The 23,338-nt window shown below is 44.4% G+C and overlaps 1 protein-coding gene across 1 annotated transcript in view; it reads right to left on the bottom strand.

Annotated features, from left to right (window-relative positions):
- The window catches only part of CPS1 (carbamoyl-phosphate synthase 1), a 131,074-nt gene extending 123,589 nt beyond the window's left edge, over positions 1 to 7,485 (bottom strand). The window contains exon 1 of the mRNA XM_077272240.1: positions 7,396 to 7,485. Coding sequence (XP_077128355.1) covers positions 7,396 to 7,443 — 48 coding nt within the window. The 5' untranslated portion in view covers positions 7,444 to 7,485. The remainder of the gene's footprint in view (positions 1 to 7,395) is intronic.
- Between the last annotated feature and the right edge of the window lie 15,853 nt (positions 7,486 to 23,338).

Genomic DNA, 23,338 nt, shown 5'->3' with positions numbered 1-23,338 from the left:
GATACTGATTTGGCTTTTATCCTAAGTCATATTGTACGACTCGTTAAAGGGTTGATTGTGACTTGTAGGATCGCTACTTCCAACAGGTGGCGCTATAGAGTAAAGTCCTCTTTTTCTCAGAAGAGGCAATTTGCATATTTAAATTCCCAGAGGAGCATTGCACGGCGAATAAGCCTCCTTACCTTGACAAGCCAGAAATGGTATGTCACTCTCCATAAGGAGAAACGTTACCCCTTAGACCCCTAGGTCTAAAGTGGACAGTTTTTGTTTTTATTTCATCCCTACTGCTGCCCTGAATACTCAAATTTTTGTCCTTTCAAAATCTACTCTACGGTCCAGAGATATAGGCCTTTTTACTTAATGCAGTTATTGCCTTTAAATGAGGGCGTGGCTACAAGATAATTTCGAGCAGCCTAAGACACTCCCACATAAAATACTGCTGGCCACACCCACTGGTAAAACTAAGGAAATTAACATTAAAATAAAAAGGCCCCAAATCCCTGGAATATCTATTTAAAAATAGATAAAACATGTAATATTCAGGTGAGCAGCCGGAATAGGGATTCAGCAAGATTGAAAGTCACAAAGTTATCCCCATCCATAGGATATTTTACTGATCAGTGGGGTTCCAACTACTGGGACCCCCCACTGATCAGGAGAACTGGTCTTTGCAGATTTCTGTCTGAATGGAGCAGAGGTCAGTCATGCACACCTCCACACTATGCATTGTCTATGAGACAGCTGGAAATGTCTGAGGTGCGGATGATCCACTTCAATCCTCTGAGGCTCTACAGAGACCCTTTCCCTTGATGAGTGATCCAGTACTGGATCAGTAAATTATTCCTTATTTATTGGATAGGGGATACATTTCCATCTCTGTAAAACTCCTTTAAGAACTTGTAAATTAAAATATGAATTTTAGTTATTTGAAAACAATTTAATGCAAAGAAGCTTTTTAACATTGGGCTTCTTTCATCACATGCAATGTTGGAGATGAGCCAAACTGTTCCACATGTACAGTATATACTGTCCGTTATAGGTAGTTTTATTTTTAGAAACAAATATGACCCTGGGCTGAGGATTAAATGGGTTGTTTGGTCAAAACCGATAAGTCTGCAGCACTCTGTGTGACTGCAGACTTATTTATGAATCCCCCCAGCGCACGCACTGTGCACTGCAGGGACTCTCTGGATTCAGACCTGAGAACGGAGAGTGTGCATGGAGAGATGCCTCGCCCTCTTGAAGGATACACCCACTTGCCATCTGCGTCACTGGTTGGGGCACTACCGCGGCTCAATACTAGTGCATGGAGAGCTGCGCCCGCTGGCCAGGGATACGAACAACTCATACATATCCTCCATTCCTCAGTCTGAAACCACCGAATTCCAGCACAGCACAATACGTGCACTGGGGGGGGATTCATAAGTCTGCAGTCACACAGAGTAACTGTAGACTTATCGGTTTTGTCCGTACAACCCCTTTAACCAGAAGATGTCAGAGACCACGACACCAGACAGTTTGATACCTTGAAGAACAACCCTGGCAAAAGAAAGTGTCAAAGGTCACATATTGGTGAAAGTTAACATTATGGAGTGAGCAGAGGAACATTTTGTCAAACTTTCATAAGGAAACACATGAACAGAGGTGCAGAGTACAAGATAAATTCAGAAGGCTAAAGGCAGGGCGTTGTTACTCCTATTTTTTAGTCTGCAGTGAATTGTCTTCTAAGATTTCAAATGGAATAAAACAATTTTTTACATGAGTAGGTTATTATCCATAAAATGTGGTGTATTTCCCAAGTGGAATTCACCGGGGCTGCCACTAGGAATTTCAGGGGTCCCATACTGGCAAAATTTTCGGGCCCCCTTGAGACTCCACCCAGGCTCCACCCCAGCTCCGCCTCCACCCTTCAAACCTTCCACAGTTCCACCACTCTTGGAAAAACTCAATTTCTCCACCACGTCCTCATCAATCACATATTAACAGTTACCATCAAACACCAGATCACATTCATAACCAGCAGCTTTAGTCCTGGCCAAAATAATTTTTAAGCCGCCAAACCGACACCGTAGACTATTTTGGCCAGGCCTTACACTACTCTAACCTATTAACTATAAATATATTTTCATGTATTTTTCTTTAAGTGCATGAGTCACATTTTTTTTAAATGACCATTAACCCCTTCATGACCCAGCCTATTTTGGCCTTAATGACCTTGCCGTTTTTTGCAATTCTGACCAGTGTCCCTTTATGAGGTAATAACTCAGGAACGCTTCAACGGATCCTAGCGATTCTGAGATTGTTTTTTCATGACATATTGGGTTTCATGTTAGTGGTAAATTTAGGTCGATAATTTCTGAGTTTATTTGTGAAAAAAACGGAAATTTGGCAAAAATGTTAAAAATTTTGCAATTTTCACATTTTGAATTTTTATTCTGTTAAACCAGAGAGTTATGTGACACAAAATAGTTAATAAATAACATTTCCCACATGTCTACTTTACATCAGCATAATTTTGGAAACAAATTTTTTTTTGCTAGGAAGTTATAAGGGTTAAAATTTGACCAGTGATTTTTCATTTTTACAACAAAATTTACAAAACCATTTTTTTTAGGGACCACCTCACATTTGAAGTCAGTTTGAGGGTTCTATATGGCTGAAAATACCCAAAAGCGACACCATTCTAAAAACTGCACCCCTCAAGGTGCTCAAAACCACATTCAAGAAGTTTATTAACCCTTCAGGTGTTTCACAGCAGCAGAAGCAACATGGAAGGGATAAATTAACATTTAACTTTTTAGTCACAAAAATGATCTTTTCGCACCAATTTTTTTATTTTCCCAAGGGTAGAAGGAGAAACTGGACCAAGAATGTTATTGTCCAATTTGTACTGAGTACGCTGATGCCTCATATGTGGGGGTAAACCACTGTTTGGGCGCACGGCAGGGCTCGGAAGGGAAGGAGCGCCATTTGACTTTTTGAATGAAAAATTGGCTCCAATCTTTAGCGGACACCATGTTGCGTTTGGAGAGCCCCCGTGTGCCTAAACATTGGGCACCCCCACAAGTGACCTCAGTTTGAAAACTAGACCCCCCAAGGAACTTATCTAGAAGCATAGTGAGCACTTTAAAGCCCCAGGTGCTTCACAAATTAATCTGTAAAAATGAAAAAGTACTTTTTTTTCGCAAAAAAATTATTTTAGCCTCAATTTTTTCATTTTCACATGGGCAACAGGATAAAATGGATCCTAAAATTTGTTGGCCAATTTCTCCTGAGTACACCGATACCTAACATGTGGGGGTAAACCACTGTTTGGGCACATGGTAAGGCTCGGAAGGGAAGGAGCGCCATTTGACTTTTTGAATGAAAAATTATCTCCATCGCTAGCGGACACCATGTCAGGTTTGGAGAGCCCCTGTGTGCCTAAACATTGTAGCTCCCCCACAAGTGACCCCATTTTGGAAACTAGACCCCCCAAGGAACCTATCTAGAAGCATAGTGAGCACTTTAAACCCTCAGGTGCTTCACAAATTGATCCGTAAAAATGAAAAAGTACTTTTTTTTCACACAAAATTTATTTTAGCCTCAATTTTTTCACTTTCACATGGGCAACAGGATAAAATGGATCCTAAAATTTGTTGGGCAATTTCTCCTGAGTATGCTGATACCTCATATGTGGGGGTAAACCACTGTTTGGGTGCACGGCAAGGCTCGGAAGGGAAGGTGCGCCATTTGACTTTTCGAATGGAAAATTAGCTCCAATCGTTAGCGGACACCATGTCGCGTTTGGAGAGCCCCTGTGTGCCTAAACATTGGAGCTCCCCTACAAATGACCCCATTTGGAAACTAGACCCCCCAAGGAACTTATCTAGATGCATAGTGAGCACTTAAAACCCCCAGGTGCTTCACAGAAGTTTATAACGCAGAGCCATGAAAATAAAAAAATATTTTTCTTTACTCAAAAATGATTTTTTCGCAACAATTTTTTTATTTTCCCAAGGGTAATAGGAGAAATTGGACCCCAAATGTTGTTGTCCAGTTTGTCCTGAGTACGATGATACCCCATATGTGGGGGTAAACCACTCTTTGGGCGCACGGCAGGGCTCGGAAGGGAAGGCACGCCATTTGGCTTTTTGAATGGAAAATTAGCTTCAATCATTAGCGGACACCATGTCGCGTTTGGAGAGCCCCTGTGTGCCTAAACATTGGAGCTCCCGCACAATTGACCCCATTTTGTAAACTAGACCTCCCAAGGAACTAATCTAGATTCATAGTGAGCACTTTGAACCCCCAAGTGCTTCACAGAAGGTTATAACGCAGAGCCATGAAAATAAAAAATAATTTTTCTTTTCTCAAAAATGATTTTTTAGCCCACAATTTTTTATTTTCCCAAGGGTAACAGGAGAAATTGGACCCCAAAAGTTGTTGTCCAGTTTCTCCTGAGTACGCTGATACCCCATATGTGGGGGTAAACCACTGTTTTGGCACACGTCGGGGTTTGGAAGGGAAGTAGTGACATTTTGAAATGCAGACTTTGATGGAATGCTCTGCGGGCGTCACGTTGCGTTTGCAGAGCCCCTGATGTGCCTAAACAGTAGGAACTCCCCACAAGTGACCCAACTTTGGAAACTAGACCCCCAAGGGAACTTATCTAGATGTGTGGTGAGCACTTTGAACCCCCAAGTGCTTCACAGAAGTTTATAACGCAGAGCCGTGAAAATAATAAATGTGTTTTCTTTCCTCAAAAATATTTTTTTAGCCCAGAATTTTTTAATTTTCCCAAGGGTAACAGGAGAAATTTGACCACGAAAGTTGTTGTCCAGTTTCTCCTGAGTACGCTGATACCCCATATGTGGGGGTAAACCACTGTTTGGGCACATGCCGGGGCTCGGAAGGGAAGTAGTGACGATTTGGAATGCAGACTTTGATGGAATGGTCTGCGGGCATCATGTTGTTTGCAGAGCCCCTGATGTGCCTAAACAGTAGAAACCCCCCACAAGTGACCCCATTTTGGAAACTATACCCCCAAGGAACTTATCTAGATGTGTGGTGAGCACTTTGAACCCCCAAGTGCTTCTCAGAAGTTTATAACGCAGAGCCGTGAAAATAAAAAATAATTGTTCTTTCCTCAAAAATTATGTTTTAGCAAGTAATTTTTTATTTTTGCAAGGGTAACAGGAGAAATTGGACCCCAACAGTTGTTGCCCAGTTTGTCCTGAGTACGCTGGTACCCCACATGTGGGGGTAAACCACTGTTTGGGCGCACGTCGGGGCTTGGAAGGGAGGGAGCACCATTTGACTTTTTGAAAGCAAGATTGGCTGGAATCAATGGTGGTGCCATGTTGCGTTAGGAGACCCCTGATGTGCCCAAACAGTGGAAACCCCTCAATTCTAACTTCAACACTAACCCCAACACACCCCTAACCCTAATCCCAACTGTAGCCCTAACCCTAATCACAACCCTAACCCCAACACACCCGTAACCCTAATCCCAACCCTAACCCTAATCCCAACCCTAACCCTAATCCCAACCCTAACCCTAATCCCAACCCTAACCACAACTGTAACCCCAACACACTCCTAACCCTATCCGTAACCCTAACCACAAGCCTAATCTTAACCCTATTTCCAACCCTAGCCCTAATTCCAACCCTAACTCTAATTCCAACTCTAACCCTAAGGCTATGTGCCCACGTTGCGGATTCGTCTGAGATTTTTCTGCACGATTTTTGAAAAATCTGCAGGTAAAAGGCACTGCGTTTTACCTTCAGATTTACAGCGGATTTCCAGTGTTTTTTTGTGCGAATTTCACCTGCGGATTCCTATTGAGGAACCGGTGTAAAACGCTGTGGAAACCGCACAAAGAATTGACACGCTGTGGAAAATACAACGCACCATGGCCACAGCGGATTTGGTTTTCCATAGGTGTACATGGTACTGTAAACCTGATGGAAAACTGCTACGAATTCACAGCAGCCAATCCGCTGCGGATCCGCGGCCAATCCGCTGCGGATACGCGGCCAATCCGCTGCGGATCCGCAGCCAAATCCGCACTGTGTGCACATGCCCTAACTCTACCCCTACCCCTAACCCTACCCCTAGTTCTAACCCTAGTTCTAACCCTAACCCTACCCCTAACCCTAACCCTAGTTCTAACCCTAGTTCTAACCCTAACCCTAGTGGAAAAAGAAAAAAAAATATTTTCTTTTTTTTATTATTGTCCCTACCTATGGGGGTGATAAAGGGGGGGTCATTTACTATTTTTTTTATTTTGATCACTGTGAGGTTTTATCACAGTGATCAAAATGTACATGGAACGAATCTGCCGGCTGGCAGATTTGGCGTGCGCACTGTGCATGCGCCCGCCATTTTGGAAGATGGCGGTGCCCAGCGAGGAGACGTACGGACACCGGGAGGATCGGTAAGTATGAAGGGGTGGTGGGGAGGTGGATCGGAGCACAGGGGGGGGTGATCGGAGCGCAGGGGGGTGGATCCGAGCAAGGAGGGAGCGGACAGGAGGACGGGGGAGCGGGCAGGCAGACGGAGGGGACCGGACCACATAACGGAGGACTGGGGAGGAGATCGGTGGGTGTGGGGGGGCAGATCAGGTTTTCCAGCCATGGCTGATGATATTGCAGCATCGGCCATGGCTGGATTGTAATATTTCACCACTTTTCATAGTGAAATATTACAAATCGCTCTGATTGGCTGTTGCACTTTCAACAGCCAATCAGAGCAATCGTAGCCATGGGGGGGTGAAGCCACCCCCCCTGGGCTAAAGCACCACTCCCCCTGTCCCTGCAGATCGGGTGAAATGGGAGTTAACCCTTTCACCCGATCTGCAGGGACGTGATCATTCTGTGACACAGCATATGCGTCACAGGTTGGATTGGCACCGACTTTCATGACGCATACGCTGTGTCACAGGTCGGGAAGGGGTTAATACAACATACAAGAGAAAAATACCATCACACCATGACCAGACCACGTATTACCACCACATAGGGACCTATAATACCACATACAAGGGACAAATGCCATCACACCATGTGCAGACTACATATTACCACCACATAGTGACTGAATACTACAATACTGATCATTAGTTAAAAAAAACTAAAACACAATACTAAGTGACATTGTACACAGAAGCTCTGTACATTGTATACAGTGTCAGTGCACAGGTAATACAGTGATCACTGGTGACATTATACACAGGAGCTCTGTATATAGTGTACAGGTAATACAGTGATCACCGGTAACATTATACACAGAACCTCTGTATACAGTGTCAGGGTACAGATAATATAGTGATCACTGGTGACATTATACACAGGAGCTCTGCATATAGTATACAGTGTATAGTGTCAGTGTACAGGTAACACACTGACTCACCAGTGACATTTCTAGCTGAAGTCCTTCATCTTTGCTTTTCTTTTTCATACAGCACAGACCGCCATCACTTCTTCCAGCCAGGAGTCATCTCTGCATAAAATAACACATAGTTATCTAGAGCACCACTTCCAGAGCACATTCCCCTCTTTTTCCCTTTCTTCTACACTACACATCTGAATATAGATATGCACCCACCATTAATACATAATTGGTTATCATTCAACCCACCATTCCAAATATAAATTATAATAGGCCACTGAGCCCCTTCTAGCTATACATAGCAACTTTCCCCACCTAATAAATATATAAATTAATTAGCACCTGTACTCTTTCCTCCAATTCATTACCGGTCACTGCATACGCAACGCCTCTACTATGTACCTCTCGCTCCCCCGACTCATTATATTTACATGCCCCTTTTGCCTCAATTCATTGTCATGACTTCCCTCTCCCACCCTCTGTTCATTATCAACGGCTCTACCCCCACATTCAATACATAATTTACTCCCCCACCCTCAAAATTCATTATTATTTGCTCTCTACCGGTCATTTGCTCTCCCGACCCTCCACCTTCAATTCAATTGCTGTCCCTCTTCCCTCACTCTTAATTCATCATTTGCAGTCTCCCGTCCCCTCCCCCTCTTCATCATGTGCAGTCCCCCTTTAACCCCCACATCATCATGTGTAGTCTCCTTTACCCCATGTCATCCTTTGCAGTTCCTTTTAACTCCCAATTCATGTGCAGTCCCCCTTTAACCCCCTCCCCACATCATCATGTGCAGTCCCCCTTTAACCTACATCATCCCCATCATCATGTGCAGTCCCCCTTTAACCCCCTCCCCACATCATCATGTGCAATCCCCCTTTATCGCCCTCCCCATGTCATCATCTGCAATCTCCCTTTAACCCCCTCCCCACATCATCAGTTGCAGTCCCCTTTTAACCCCCCTCCCTACACCATCATGTGCAATCCCCTTTACCCCATGTCACCCTTTGCAGTCCCCCTTAAACCCCCATTTCATGTGCAGTCCCGTTTTACCACCCCACATCATGTGCAGTCCCCCTTTAACCCCCCTCCCCACATCATCATGTGCAGTCCCCCTTACTCCTCCCCCCATTATTATGTGCAATTCCTCATCCTCTTCCCCTTACCCATTTAATTCATTTGGTACAGAAAACAAAAAGTTTTGCATGCTTACCTCACAGTCGCTCCCCACCAGCGTGGCTCTGCCTCCAGCGTCCGGAACATGTCAAGCGGCACTGCGTACATGTCGTCACCTGACACAGAAGACGGAGGGAGCAGGAGCTGCGCAGCCGTCAAGGTAAGACGGCCGTGCACAGCTCCGGGAAAGCTCCCGGGCCCCAGCGCCGATGTGTGCGCTGCAGCGCGCACCACTTTGCTGCACGATGGGGCCCGATGAACAGTAGCATATAAGCGACCTGCGGACCCCTCTGTGCGCTGCTGTTCACCAGGCCCCATACAGCAGTAAGGGCAGTAATGCCCTGATGGCGGCCCTGGGATTCACTCCCAGATTTAGATTAAAAAAGTAAATTAAATTAAAAAAATGCACAAAAACTGCCCTGTCAACCTGGTTTTGCTTCTTTTACAATGTGTCAGACACATTCGTACTGAGAGCAATGCCTTACGCCTTCAATATTTCCTTTTCTATATTACAAGTGAACCTACAACGTGGACAAACCTATATCACATGAGAATATTTGGGGACATAATGTTTAAGATGCCAGCATTAAAGCGAAGAGAAAAGAAAAAGAAAAAAAAAGTTATTTTTAAAAAGTTATTTAAACAGCAGGCTGGGCTTTTGCATAAATTGCTATATTTTGTACGTTCTCTATAAATGTGTATGCAGAACTGTGACAAACAGATGTTGTAATCTCTGTAAACTCTGGTTTTCTACTGGTTTATATGGAGGGTGTGTAGATTGCGGAGGGAGTGTGGGGGGGTAATGGGTGTCACTTTGGATGTGGTCCATAGTAAAGCTTCATGAAAGGGATTAAATAAAAGTTAAAGAATTTTGCAATCCCGGTTGAGGTTGCTGATCATGAGACTCATCACCTCACATGACAGAACTATGGGTGCATTTCAAGTAGAAGGACAAAGCACGTTACTGCTCTAATACAAAATAAAAAAATGCATTCGAAAATTCCCCCTTTGAATATATTAACTCTATTAATATTACGTGTTTGTTACTTTAATATACAAGAAATGTAGAGACTTAAAGACGGTGCCATTGGGAATTTATCTTGCTCAAAAATTAGATGGTAAATATCTATTTAGTTACATTACCTGCAAGTCCTCAGTAATCAATTGGTTGCCTCTATGTTCTTAGCAGGTACATCATTACCTGCATGGAAATACAGTGACCCTTCCAAAGGAACCCTTTAATTTTATTTTTTAATACATAAAAAAAATCTATTTGAAAACTCTTAGTGTTTACAGAATAAAATGGGGCGCTTGTCACAAGAATTCGTTCTAAACATATACAACCAGCAGGCAGTAAGGCGATGGACAAAGGGAAGTTCTCCACAGTTAATGTATAACAGTATGTCCGCGAGCCAGCACTGCCATATACGTTGGAGCGGCCCCCAGACGCGGGGTACACGGTACCGGGTCTATCGGTTCTGAAGATGTCACGGTGGCCTGACCCGGTCCGTGGTCCTGCTAAGTGGCGCCCAATAAAAGGTGTAGGTGGTGGTGTAGGTTGCAGTAAATAACGAGGACACAGGGTTGCAGTCTCTTTACCTCTTTACTGAAGGCTTCGGCATCCACAATCCAGAGCACTGCTAACAGGGCTGGCTGAGACCGGCCGGTCCGAAGGCACATCCAGAGTTCCTTTTACAGGTGGAAATCAGTGCCTACCTACTAGCGCCTGGGTGTTGTAGTACTTCCCTGCTGAGCACCACGGGATAGTCCTCACAACTGTCGTGTATGTTTCTGTTCTTTCTCTCCGTCCCCCAGATGATATGGATAGGACGCACCCGTATGACGGGGTAGGCCTGGAGTTATTTTATAGCGACCCTAGAGATGCCCCTCTCCCACAATTGCCTCCGTTGTCTTCATTAGGTGATTTAGGTGAGGCAGCCAACCTATAATTAACTGCCCTGCCGTTGGTTTGAAGTAATGCGTGGAGCCCAATTCTTCCTCGGCGTTCCAGCCACCGGCTACGCGCCTCAGTAGGATGTTGGCACGATCTTAGGGGCACGACTCCTACTGGTTCTATCGCTTTTGTGCTGTGATCTCGTTTCTCACTTCTCCACAAAATACTTCGCTTCGTGTCCTTTCTTAGGATGCCGCCGCAATGAAGTGCAGGCGCGGCTCCGTAATGATCTGTCCTGTTCGCTAGGCCTCTGCCAGGATCCCACCCCTGACAGGGACCCCCCTGGATCTTCCCAAACAATGCTCTTCGCTCACAAGGTGTTACTTGGGCAAAAAACCCAGTCAGCTTCTCCCTAACTTCCTATCCAGTCCCCAGTTTTACCAGATTGTGAGGAGTGGCCTAATACATAGAACCCTTTGCTCCCCCTGGTGGCCAGAGTGTGAAGTGTAATGTGTGACTGTGATACCTGGTCAGGTGAACTCCTTAAGTGCCATCAGACGTACCATCACTCCCCTTAGTGGCGGAGCGACAGTACTGCAACAACCAGGACTCTGGGACGCTGCACTCCCCCCGGTTAAATCCAGTACTCCCGGACTGGGAAAGAAGAACAACAATACTTGTTAGCAAAAGACATGCAAAATTTTGAAATGCAATAAACAAGTAAATTTAACAGTGCTTCCCTTTATGGGAGGTGAGGACACTTGAACGTTACAAACAAAAACATATTTACATAGTGCTTAAGATTTTAAATAACACTTATTAAATTACTGACTATAAATAACCATTATTACCCAGCCGGGCATTCTATCTACTAAGTACAAATTCTGAACAATAATTTAACTTCTCCTTTAAGGGCGTAAGGCAGAAACCCACTAAAGGCATACTACAAAACTAAAAGTGCAAATCAACATTTTTCCTGAGCTCTCTGTTGTGAATTCCGCTCTTGGGCTCCCTCCGGTGGTTGTAAGTGGCACTTTTGTGAGTTCTGCTCTTGGGCTCCCTCCGGTGGTTTTGAGTGGAACTGCTGCTCCTTGGATTTAGCAGCCAGCAGCTGCTTCCACTGATCATCTTTCTGGCTCGGCTATTTATCCTGGCTCTATCCTTCAGCCTGTGCCAGTTGTCAATGGTTCCTGGTTGGATTCACATCTCTCTTGGATTTCCCTGCTATTCTGACCAGTTCAGCAAAGATAAGTCCTTGCTTTGCTCTTTTGCAGTCCACTTGTTGTGGACTTAATCTTTCAGCACATTCTATGTTATTTCTAGTCCAGCTTGTTGGTATGGACTTATTCAGTTAAGCTGGAAGCTCTGGGAAGCAGATTTACCCTCCACACCTTTAGTCAGGTGTGGAGATTTTTGTAAACTCTGTGGTGGATTTTTCTAGTTTTTAATACTGACCGCACAGTATTCTGTCCTGTTCTATCTATCTAGCTAGAGTGGCCTCCTTTTGCCACATCCTGGTTTCATTCTGTGTATGTCATTTCCCTCTTCACTCACAGTCAATATTTGTGGGGGGCTGTCTGTCCTTTGGGAATTTTCTCTGAGGCAAGATAGCTTTCCAGTTTCTATCTTTAGAGGTAGTTAGTCCTCCGGCTGTGACGAGGTGTCTAGGGAGTGACAGGAACATCCCACGGCTACTTCTAGTGTTGTGTTAAGCTCAGGAACTGCGGTCAGTACAGGTACCGCCTCCTCCAGAGCATGTCCCATGTTGCTCCTAAACCACCAGTTCATAACAGCTCTCTTTCTCCTATGCAGTAATCTCTCATCTACCCCCACGGGTATACTGCATCTTTCCTTGGCTCTCTATCATTAGTTCCGATAATCACTTTAACTTCAATTTTATTCACATGTCATTATCAACATTTCTATTCCTTATCACTATCTTTCTATCTACATACTACTACTATGTAAAACATTATTACCATTTAACTTTCTTAAGGCAACATTATACTAAATGCAACACGTGGACATTCCCTTTAAGAGGGACTCAAGCCTCCTTGAGGTAGTGCAGACTCTCAATCTGCAAGTCTGCTTAAAGCAAGAACTTCTGCGCTGTATTCAGGAACAGTCTCTTCAAAAAGCTCTTCTTTATGTAAAACCAGTAGGGGGCACCTTTAAGAAGGTGCAACTATTTACAGCAACAGTTTGTGAATCATTCACCGTCCATCACTCGCCCCAGTCTTTGATAAACGTGGAAAACTTGTGCAAAAACATAAGACAATAGGGATCCTGGGTCAACAAAGGGATCCTTTTAAGAATAACCCTAGACGAGTTTTAAACAGCAAAACAGCAGACAAACAAACAGTTAACTATTTACATACTCGTGGCTCCAAGGTTTATTCTTGTAGTAGGTTGCAAGGCATCAGTTGGTAGTGAACACTTCCTGGCCTGGGAAGATCTGTGTTCGACTTCTCATCCGATGCGGTATCAATGTCACTAATCGGTTTTTCAGGTATAATCTGGGTTCGAATGTCAGTTTTGGTAGTAAGTTCAGTAGTAGAGATAATGCACACTGTAGTAGTAGTGCTGGGACTCGCTAGTTCAGAGACTAGGGGGTTAATGTCGTTAATCTTAGTTGTGGCAGCAGGTAGTGCTGCTGCAAGATCAGTCACTGGAACGAAGCCAGCAGCTGTGGCACTAGCAGTCGCTGGAGTGGTGTCAATCATCAGGGCAGGGTCGTTCTTCATACCTGCTTCAGATGCGGTCCCTCCGGTGCCGGTCAGCTCCATCTTCGCTGCTGTCTGGAACGCTGGTTGCAGGGTCTTGTGCTGCGGCATTGTCATCTCTGTTGGCAGCATCTCGCTTTCCGGCAGGGCCTTGCTTTCTGGCTTCGGAGCACTAGAACTTCTTTCCTGCTCCGGATCAGACGAGGCTGCCGACAGGCGTCTGGTGAGGCTCCCGATGAAGGTCTTCTTCCACCCGGCCTCAGTGCTCAGCCGCGTCCACCGGAGCTGGTCGCTGAGCTCATCCATGCCGGCCTGCAGGAATTCAGCATCAGCGGTGGAGGCCAGGTTACAGTGCCCCTCTGGGTAGCTGGGGGAGTCCTCTGCTCCGACCCCGTGCTCCGGCTCTGGGTGGCTAGCCATGGCGTCCTCCTCGTGGCTGACTACTTCTTTGTCCTTTTCCCGCTCTCTCCTTCGTGGGCAGATTTGCTTTCTTTGTTTCCGCCCTCCATTGAGGATCAGGAGGCGGATCTCGGCTGCTGACGGACACGTCCTCAAGGTACAGAAATATTTAGACTGGGCGGCCATTGTTCTTCGCGCTCTTCAGTTTGTCCACGCCCACAAATCCACGCCTTTCTTTTTCTGCGCTTCTCGTGGCGCTGTAATGGCGGCGGTTTTGGCGGGAACTTTTGGCGGCAAATAGCAATACACAGTCTTTGCAATAAATCACGATACAAGCACAATTCAGTCACAGTTCCAAGGCACACATGACCTGATTCTTCAGTTTTAAGTAGATCCTGTTTGTGACGCCAAGTTGGAGCGGCCTCCAGACGCAGGACGGCGGGGTACTCGGTACCGGGTCTATCGGTTCTGAAGATGTCACGGTGGCCTGACCGAGTCTGTGGTCCTGCTAAGGGGCGCCAAATAAAAGGTGTAGGTGGTGGTGTAGGTTGCAGTAAATAACGAGGACACAGGGTTGCAGTCTCTTTACCTCTTTACTGAAGGCTTCGGCATCTGCAATCCAGAGCACTGCTAACAGGGCTGGCTGAGACCGGATGGTCTGAAGGCACATCCAGAGTTCCCTTTACAGGTGGAAATCAGTGCCTACCTACTAGCGCCTGGGTGTTGTAGTACTTCCCTGCTGAGCACCACGGGATAGTCCTCACAACTGTCGTGTATGTTTCTGTTCTTTCTCTCCGTCCCCCAGATGATATGGATAGGACGCACCCGTATGACGGGGTAGGCCTGGAGTTATTTTATAGGGACCCTAGAGATGCCCCTCTCCCACAATTGCCTCCGTTGTCTTCATTAGGTGATTTAGGTGAGGCAGCCAACCTATAATTAACTGCCCTGCTGTTGGTTTGAAGTAATGCATGGAGCCCAATTCTTCCTCGGCGTTCCAGCCACCGGCTACGCGCCTCAGTAGGATGTTGGCACGATCTTAGGGGCACGACTCCTACTGGTTCTATCGCTTTTGTGCTGTGATCTCGTTTCTCACTTCTCCACAAAATACTTCACTTCGTGTCCTTTCTTAGGATGCCGCCGCAATGAAGTGCAGGCGCGGCTCCGTAACGATCTGTCCTGTTCGCTAGGCCTCTGCCAGGATCCCACCCCTGACAGGGACCCCCCTGAATCTTCCCAAACAACGCTCTTCGCTCACAAGGTGTTACTTGGGCAAAAAACCCAGTCAGCTTCTCCCTAACTTCCTATCCAGCCCCCAGTTTTACCAGATTGTGAGGAGTGGCCTAATACATAGAACCCTTTGCTCCCCCTGGTGGCCAGAGTGTGAAGTGTAATGTGTGACTGTGATACCTGGTCAGGTGAAATCCTTAAGTGCCATCAGACGTACCATCACTCCCCTTAGTGGCGGAGCGACAGTACTGCAATGACCAGGACTCTGGGGCGCTGCAACTGCACAACGGTTGTAGTGTAATGGGGTGCGCAGTAGAAGATGTGGTTCCCCAACGTTGTGCAACAATTGTGACCAAAGTTGCCATCTGCTGTTCGAATTGAATCAAGCGGAACTGAAGAATGGGAGAAGTGTTTCTGGAAGGATGGGTCTAGTGAGAACAACAGGTCACGTGGTAGCTGTGACGCAGTTATCCAACATAAATAGCTGGAGTGGCAAGGCGGGAAAGCAGTTGGCATAAACAAGCAAGACTAGAGGGACATGTGACCGGAGACACAGAGGCCAGTGTAAGGAGGGCCCATAGAGCATTACATGACTTTAAGTTAAGGACTTGTGGCCTAGTGAGAAATACCAATAACCCCCATTAGTGCCCATAATTTAATTGGAAAATGTTTTGAAGGAATATTCTAATGACTGCCTCGTTGTGAGTGCTGCCCTTGGGAGTTCTCACACAAGGGATATCAAAGCGCCATTCTTATATTTCTAGTGTGCCTTTCGGCGATTAAATATAAAATTAATCTTGGGCTGCTCTTTTATCTCGATTCATAAATCCCTACATCCGCACCCTCAGTTGGTTATTATACACTACCCGGGTTGGTTTCTGACCCGATGTAAGCCTGCTGTCGGACGGGGCTTATACCGAATGAGGAATTGGTGGCAGCCTACCATACTGTGTAAATGAGGACCCCTGACAGTGACATCCGGGAGGTTTATACACTGCTCAAAAAAATAAAGGGAACACTGTCCACTTAGGAAGCAACACTGTTTGACAATCAACTTCACATGCTGTTGTGCAAATGGAATAGACAACAGAAGGAAATTATTTGCAATTATCAAGACACACTCAATAAAGGAGTGGTTCTGCTGGTGGGGACCACAGACCACATCTCAGTAGCAATGCTTTCTGGCTGACGTTTTGGTCACTTTTGAATGTTGGTTGTGCTTTCACACTCGTGGTAGCATGAGATGGACTTTACAACCCACAAAAGTGGCTCAGGTAGTGCAGCTCATCCAGGAGATGGCACATCAATGCGAGCTGTGACAAGAAGGTTTGCTGTGTCTGTCAGCGTAGTGTCCAGAGGCTGGAGGCGCTAGCAGGAGATAGGCCAGTACACCAGGAGATGTGTAGGGGGCCATAGGAGGGCAACAACCCAGCAGCAGGACTGCTACCTCAGCCTTTGTGCAAGGAGAAACTGGAGGAAGCACGGCCAGAGCCCTGCAAAAATGATGTTCAGCAGACCACAAATGTGCATGTGTCTGCACAAATGGCTAGAAACCGACTCCATGAGGATGGTCTGAGTGCCCGACGTCCACAGATGGGGGTTGTGCTCACAGCTCAACACCGTGCAGGATGCTTGGCATTTGCCACAGAACACCAGGATTGGCAAATCCACCACTGGCGCCCTGTGCTCTTCACAGATGAAAGAAGGTTCACACTGAGCACATGTGACAGACGTGACAGAGTCTGGAGATGCCGTGGAGAGTGATCTGTTGCCTGCAACATCCTTCAGCATGACCAGTTTTGCAGTGGGTCAGTAATGGTGTGGGGTGGCATTTCTTTGGAGGGCTCCATGTGCTCACCAGAGGTAGCCTGACTGCCATTAGGTACAGAAATGAGATCCTCAGACCCCTTGTGAGACCATATGCTGGTGCGGTTGGTCCTAGGTTTCTCCTAATGCAGGACAATGCCAGACCTCATGTGGCTGGAGTGTGTCAGCAGTTCCTGCAAGATGAAGGCATTGAAGCTATGGACGTGATCACCAGTTCCCCAGACCTTAATCCGATTGAACACATCTGGGACATCAGGTCTCGCACATCCACCAATGTCACGTTGCACCACAGACTGTCCAGGAGTTGGCGGATGCTTTAGTCTAGGTCTGGGAGGAGATCCCTCAGGAGACCTTCCGCTGCCTCATCAGAAGCATGCCCAGGCATTGCAGAGAGGTCATACAGGCACGTGGAGGCCACACACACTACTAAGCATCATATCCTTGTCTTGAGGCATTTCCACTGAAGTTGGATCAGCCTGTAACTTAATTTTCCATTTTTATTTTGAGCATCATTCCAACTCCAGACCTCCGTGGGATATTAGTTGTGATTTACGTTGGTCATTTTTAGGTTTTATTATTCTCAACACATTCCACTATGTAATGAATAAAGATTTACAACTGGAATATTTAATTCAGTGATTTCTAGGATGTGGGATTTTAGCATTCCCTTTATTTTTTTGAGCAGTGTATATCCCTGGACCAGCCTGGACTGGTGATGTATATCCCCCCTCACTGGGAGCACCTCAATAACTCGTACCTATAAGGGAAGCCTTTCTGGCAACTATTTGCCCTTGGTGCAGTTCCTTGACTGACCTGGGGAAAGTGGTGGCGCCAGAGAGCAGATTCCTGGTCAAAGCACCATTTAAGAAGGATCATAGTACAGTCTTTCACTAACCCATAAGACAAAATACATTATATACGCAAGGGACACGGAATTCACAAGAAAACCCAATTTGCAACCACATGGTTCGCTCACTTCACAGCATCAATAATGACTTGGTGTACAGTTACACTGTAAAATTATCATGAACACGTGTTTATAAGAACGCTCTTTTAACGACAATCTTGCAGTCTAAACAGGCTACAGACCACCTGATGAACGAGCAAAATGCTTGTTCGTCAGGTGAAATGACTTTCTGAGCTGTACGAAAGATAATTGTCACCATCAGTGCATCAACCTGTCTAAACAGAACTCGCGCTGCCGAGAACAATCACAGCCTATGCTCACTGAGTGACTACATATATAGATCAGTATGCATTTAAAGAGTGGTGGAGTATTAAGTGCAAACAAGTAGCTGAACGACAGTCGCTTTAGTGATGCTGGTCAGATTATGTAAATGGACCCCCAAGAAGTTACTTAAACAAAATCAATCTGCAGAAAAAAAAATGCACGACAACTTCAAATTGGGTTCTTCTGTGCTGGGGAGCATAAGTTATTTTGTGGTAGAGGGCAGAGGTGTGAATTTTGTCAGCACTCCGACCTTTCAGAGAATCTTCAGCTCTTTGGAATATCAGCCTGACTCGGTTTGAGATGAGATACAGAAAATTCTAGAACTTGACTTATCAGTGAAACTTACATGGAAATGATCACACCACCTTGCTCATTTTAAATAGGATATATACTGAATGTCTTGGACATCATCAACATAAAAGAAAGTCAAAATCCATAAAATTCAAATCAAAACACGTTTGGACAAAATAAATAAAACAAATATGCAACAAAATGTAGAAATTCACAAGAAAACACATTAGTTGTCCAAGGATCTTTCAAGATGATTATTGGTTCATTTATAAAATGTTGAAATAAAAAAAATGACTGAGCATAAAAAGGTAGAAACTACAATGACTGCATTTCCAGATAACACTAAAAAGCAAAGGCTTGGTCCACAAAGGGTGTGTTTTCTGATAATTTCCCACAAATGTTTGACGTGGAGTATGACTGAAAAGCAAATCTACGTTCAGCCATCAATGTAGGGGCAGGTCTTTCAAACCATTCACTTCAATTCAGCAATATTCAGCCATGCCCATGACCCATCTATCACATGACAATAGTTGGCACCAGAGTCATGACTTTTGCCTTTACAGCTTATGACAAAAAGTTCTGCAACAGTCTGCAATTTTGCAGATTTAAAGAAACAATTATCTGTCTAATCACTCAGAAATTTTTCCAAAAGCTAATTAAGAAATGCCAAAAATGAATGTTACAGTTTTGATTCATCAAGTACATTCATGTCATTCATGATTCGAAAGAAACAATTGACCTGATAGCACAAAGATTTCAAAGAATACATTTTTTTTGCAAGTTTTGAAATGTTACTAATTATTACTAGTGCAATGATTATAGCTGCAACCTTGATGAAGGTCCATTCATGCTCTAGATTATTCAAACCCTTGGCTCAAATGCAAACTCAAAGATTTTTTCCAAGTTAGCCCAACACATGAATAACCACTTTTGTTTTTTTTCATCTAGTAACTTCGTTTTTGGATTGTCCTGCTGGATTTCTAACCAGTAAAAGGGCTCTCTATCTGCCATCCTTAGCCATCGATGCTTTTTTTATTCTTCTAGTGATTTGTTACCAATATTGATATTCTCTCAAAATGTTTATACCATTTGTGATCTTGGTTTTCCTTCATTTTAGAAATGTAGCTCACTTGTCATTAATTCATCTTTTGAATTTACAATTTCTAAATATTTAACAAAGAATAAGAGAAAGCTAAATTTTTAGATCCTGTTTCGATGTACTTTGGAGTTGGACCTAATTTGCTATCACTATTTAGTGTAAGGTGGAACCAAAACTTCAAAGGAATTCCAGTTTGATTGGTTACTGAAAATCTGGAAATTTACTAGCACCTTGCCAAACACAAAGTCACATGGCTTTAGTTGCTGACTTGCTGTTTTTTCATTGGATGCCTATTGTTTTCCAAGTCATAGTCCAAATCTAATAGCTCTTGCAGATTTTTAGTGATAGGCACATGTTCAACTTATTGCAACACTGAACATAACGTGACTTTTCTTTTCAATAATTTTATAAGTAAACCTTTTCAGTGACATACCTTGTTTCTACACTTGCATTGCAGTGAGAGATTGTGAGAGACATACATGTGTTATATTAATAGGGCTTGGGGCTCATGTAGACACCCATATTCTTGGTCCAAGTGTGATTCCACAAAACATCGGATTGCATTCAGACCTATGTTATTCTTTGAGGCAGTGCACGCTTCGTTTTTTTTTTTTCAGATCAAGTGTGTCAGATGGGGAGAGGCAAAAAAAATAAATATATTGCAGCATGCATGATTTGCAACCAATATTCGGATCGTACTCAGCAATGCAAGTCAATAAGACAGTGGGAAAGAAAATGTCAGACTGCACTCCGGTAACATCTGAGTGTAGTCTGATTTTCACAGACTGACATCGGAGAAGATTGAGAAATTTTTTATTCCATCTTCAACTCATCCTAGAAAATTGGATCACACTCCGATTAGAGTCTCATCAGAGTGTGATTAACATAATTGGCCCAACTTTCTTGGAAGAGAGAAAATACAGTAGTGTGACCCTAACCTATCTCATCAGCTATTACATAATTAACATAGGCCATATAATCATTTAGGTATTACTTGTGTGCATCATGGCTCAGTTTGGTGGAATTGGATCCGCTGACCTGTTGCTCTGTGGTCGGTTCCTCTGTCTGCGGAGCTATTGTCTTTTCTTTCCTGTCCAAATACTTGTTTCCAATAGTCTTTGTTTCCACCTGTTGGTTCGTTCCTCACCAAGTTTTTTTCATTTTCCCGTTTTGGTCTGCCCTATTGCATTGGATTTTATGTTTATCCTTCACTGCATTTCCTTTCTAGCTATACCTCTAGGTGGACTTGGGTTTCAGCACTTCAGCTAAGGGTAAAGGTAAACACCTTGCATGGTCATCACCAGTTGAATTCCTGCAATGAGTGTGTTTTCATTCCAAGCTCCTCTTCCTTTTACCTTTTTGGATTTCTAGGAGGTTAGCATTGTTCCATTTATTTTTGTCTTTCCTTAACTTTTCCTTTCTATCTTACACGTGTTTTACTTTTTATCGCCCTGGGTTTTTGCATCGTCCTGCACAGTTTCTTCTCTTCTTGTTGGCAGTGTATTACAGCTTGTCCCGTGATTCCTCAGGAGGTACAGGAAACCACTCAATTGCCTTTTAGGGAACTAGGTGCAAAGTGGTGTTTTTGAGTTTTGCAGCTTGGGTCTTCTAATCAGTACAGGGACCAGTTGGGTGTATGTGCAGGGTCTCCCTGTAAAAGATCTTCCCTTTTTATGTTTTTATGTTACCCATGATGAAGTGCATGTTACATTCACAACAGTGTGTTGCCTTTTGATATCACCATCAAACAACTGGTTCATCGACCAAGATGAATTTTGGAAAGCACAAACTTCCATAGAATTTTGGTGATCAGTTCTGGTTTGTGGATTTCTTCCCACACATAAGTAGCTTGCCATCTAAGCTGACAACGCTATGGATGCATCAAGTATTGTCTAAAAGCAGGAAATGCGTAAAAGAAAAAAGCTATGGAATTTTCCTAACCATTTTCTTACCAGTTTGATATTACATCCATGCAAATCATTGGCATCAGTAATGACGGGCACTATACTCAATATGACAATGGAGGATAGTAACTGAGCAACTGGGTGCAGTTGTTATGCAAATGATGGCTGGTGGGGAATGGAATAGGCAAGTGATGGTTATTTTAATATTTTCCTGCCCTTATACAACTTCATTAAATCAGGGTTCAATTCAGGGGATTGTCCTATTGGACAGCCCATGTCCATATACTGTACATGTCATAGAGGTGTCTCCTAAGCTCTGGACTACTCGTGATTTACAGTTATGGCCATTTAGCTGAATGGCTTCCATATAATGCTGAATGTGCCCTATTTTGGCCATACTCATAAAAAACTGTAATTAGACCTACCGGTAATTGTATTTCCAGGAATCCATCCTGACACCACCATGGAGGATGTCCTTATCCACAGTGGGACTGGAACCTAGAGAGTTTAAAAGGACCCTTCCACTACCACTCTTCAGTGATTTTTCAAAGTAACATCTGGATGGATGCAAGAAGAGAAATTTTATTTAAACAAGAACTTGTCATGCAAATGTTACATCACATAAGTATGGAATGGTTTGCAATAGGGAGGGAACTAATAGTGCTGTCAGGATGGATTCCTAGAAATACAATTACCGGTAGGTCTAATTATAATTACAGTTTTCCAGGTCACCACCTGACAGCACTATGGAGAAGTACCAAAGGATAATGGTCCTAGGGTGGGACTACTGCATGAAGCACTTTTCTGCCAAACGATAATTGAGTCGACACCACATCTAGTTTATAATGCTTGGTAAAGGTACTAAGACTAGACCAGGATGCAGCCCTACAGATTTGTTCTGCTGAAGCCCCCCTTTCTCTGCCCAAGAATATGGCCATAGCTCTAGTTGAGTGGGCCCTAAGATCCCCTGGGGGGGCTCTTCCCCTGTGCAACATAGGCTAAGTTTATTGTGGATCTGATCCACCTGGCTATAGTGGACTTTGATGCCTTTCTTCCCTTATTTGGACCTCTGTACTGAATAAACACATTATTATCTTGTCTCCAGGCCCTGGTTGCTTCCAGGTACCTGAGTACTGTCTCCCTGACATTTAAATTATGGTAGGATCTTTCCTTCGGGTTATTAGGGGGATGACAAAATGAAGGAAGCACCACCTCCTGATTCAAATTTGACTCAGATATGATCTTTGGGAGAAAAGATGGGTCTAGTCTCAAAACTAAACGATCATCGAACACCTGGAGATAAGGGTTCTGAATAGATAGGGCTTCAAGTTCTCCTAGCCTTTTTGCCGATGTGATAGCTACCAGAAACACTGTTTTGAGTGAAAGTTTACTGATCTCTATATGTTCTTCTAGATCGTATGGGTGCCTACATAATGCGTTAAGCACTAAATTAAGGTCCCAAGGAGGGACGATCTTCCGTATTAAGGGTTTTAGCCTCTGAACAGCTTTTGAGAAACAACCTATCCAAGGGTAGGAAGATGAGGAGTCATAATATACACTGAGGGCTGCAATCTGCACCCTTAGGGTACTAGGCATAAGCCCTTTTTTGAACCCTGACTGTAGGAATTCAAGAATCTTGGGGAAATCTGGCCGGTCAGTATCAACTGTCGCCTCTCCACAGTAACTGCAGAATTTAGTCCAAATTTTCCTATAAATTTCAGAAGTAACTGGCTTTCTACTTGCTTGTAGGGTAGAGATAACTTTATTTGACAGACCTCTAGATCTTACGGCTTGACGTTCAGGATCCAGGCTGACAGCTGGAGGGTTCCCGGATTGGGGTGCAGAACCGGACCTTGGTGAAGAAGATCTTTTCTTTTTGGAAGCAACAGGGGTTCTTCTTCCAACATCTTCCTTAGTAAGGGGAACCAGATCCTCTTCGGCCAGAAAGGTACTACTAGTATAACTTTGGCCCTGTCGTCGTATATTTTCCTGAGCGTTCTTGGAATTAGAGAGGTGGGAATGCATACAACAGACCCTTATTCCATGAGTGGGAAAGGGCGTCGACCACTGCTGGACCTCCCAGGGGGTTCAGGGAGTAGAAGGTCCTGACCTTTGTGATTTCCCTGACCACAAATAGATCTATGTCCGGTTCTCCCCAGCGATGGCATAGTATGTTGAACACG

The sequence above is a fragment of the Ranitomeya variabilis genome, chromosome 7, assembly GCF_051348905.1.
Source record: "Ranitomeya variabilis isolate aRanVar5 chromosome 7, aRanVar5.hap1, whole genome shotgun sequence".
In the NCBI taxonomy this organism is placed as follows: Eukaryota; Metazoa; Chordata; class Amphibia; order Anura; family Dendrobatidae; genus Ranitomeya; species Ranitomeya variabilis.
The sequence above is the reverse complement of the archived record's forward strand: the minus strand, read 5'-3'. Positions and strand labels throughout refer to the sequence as shown.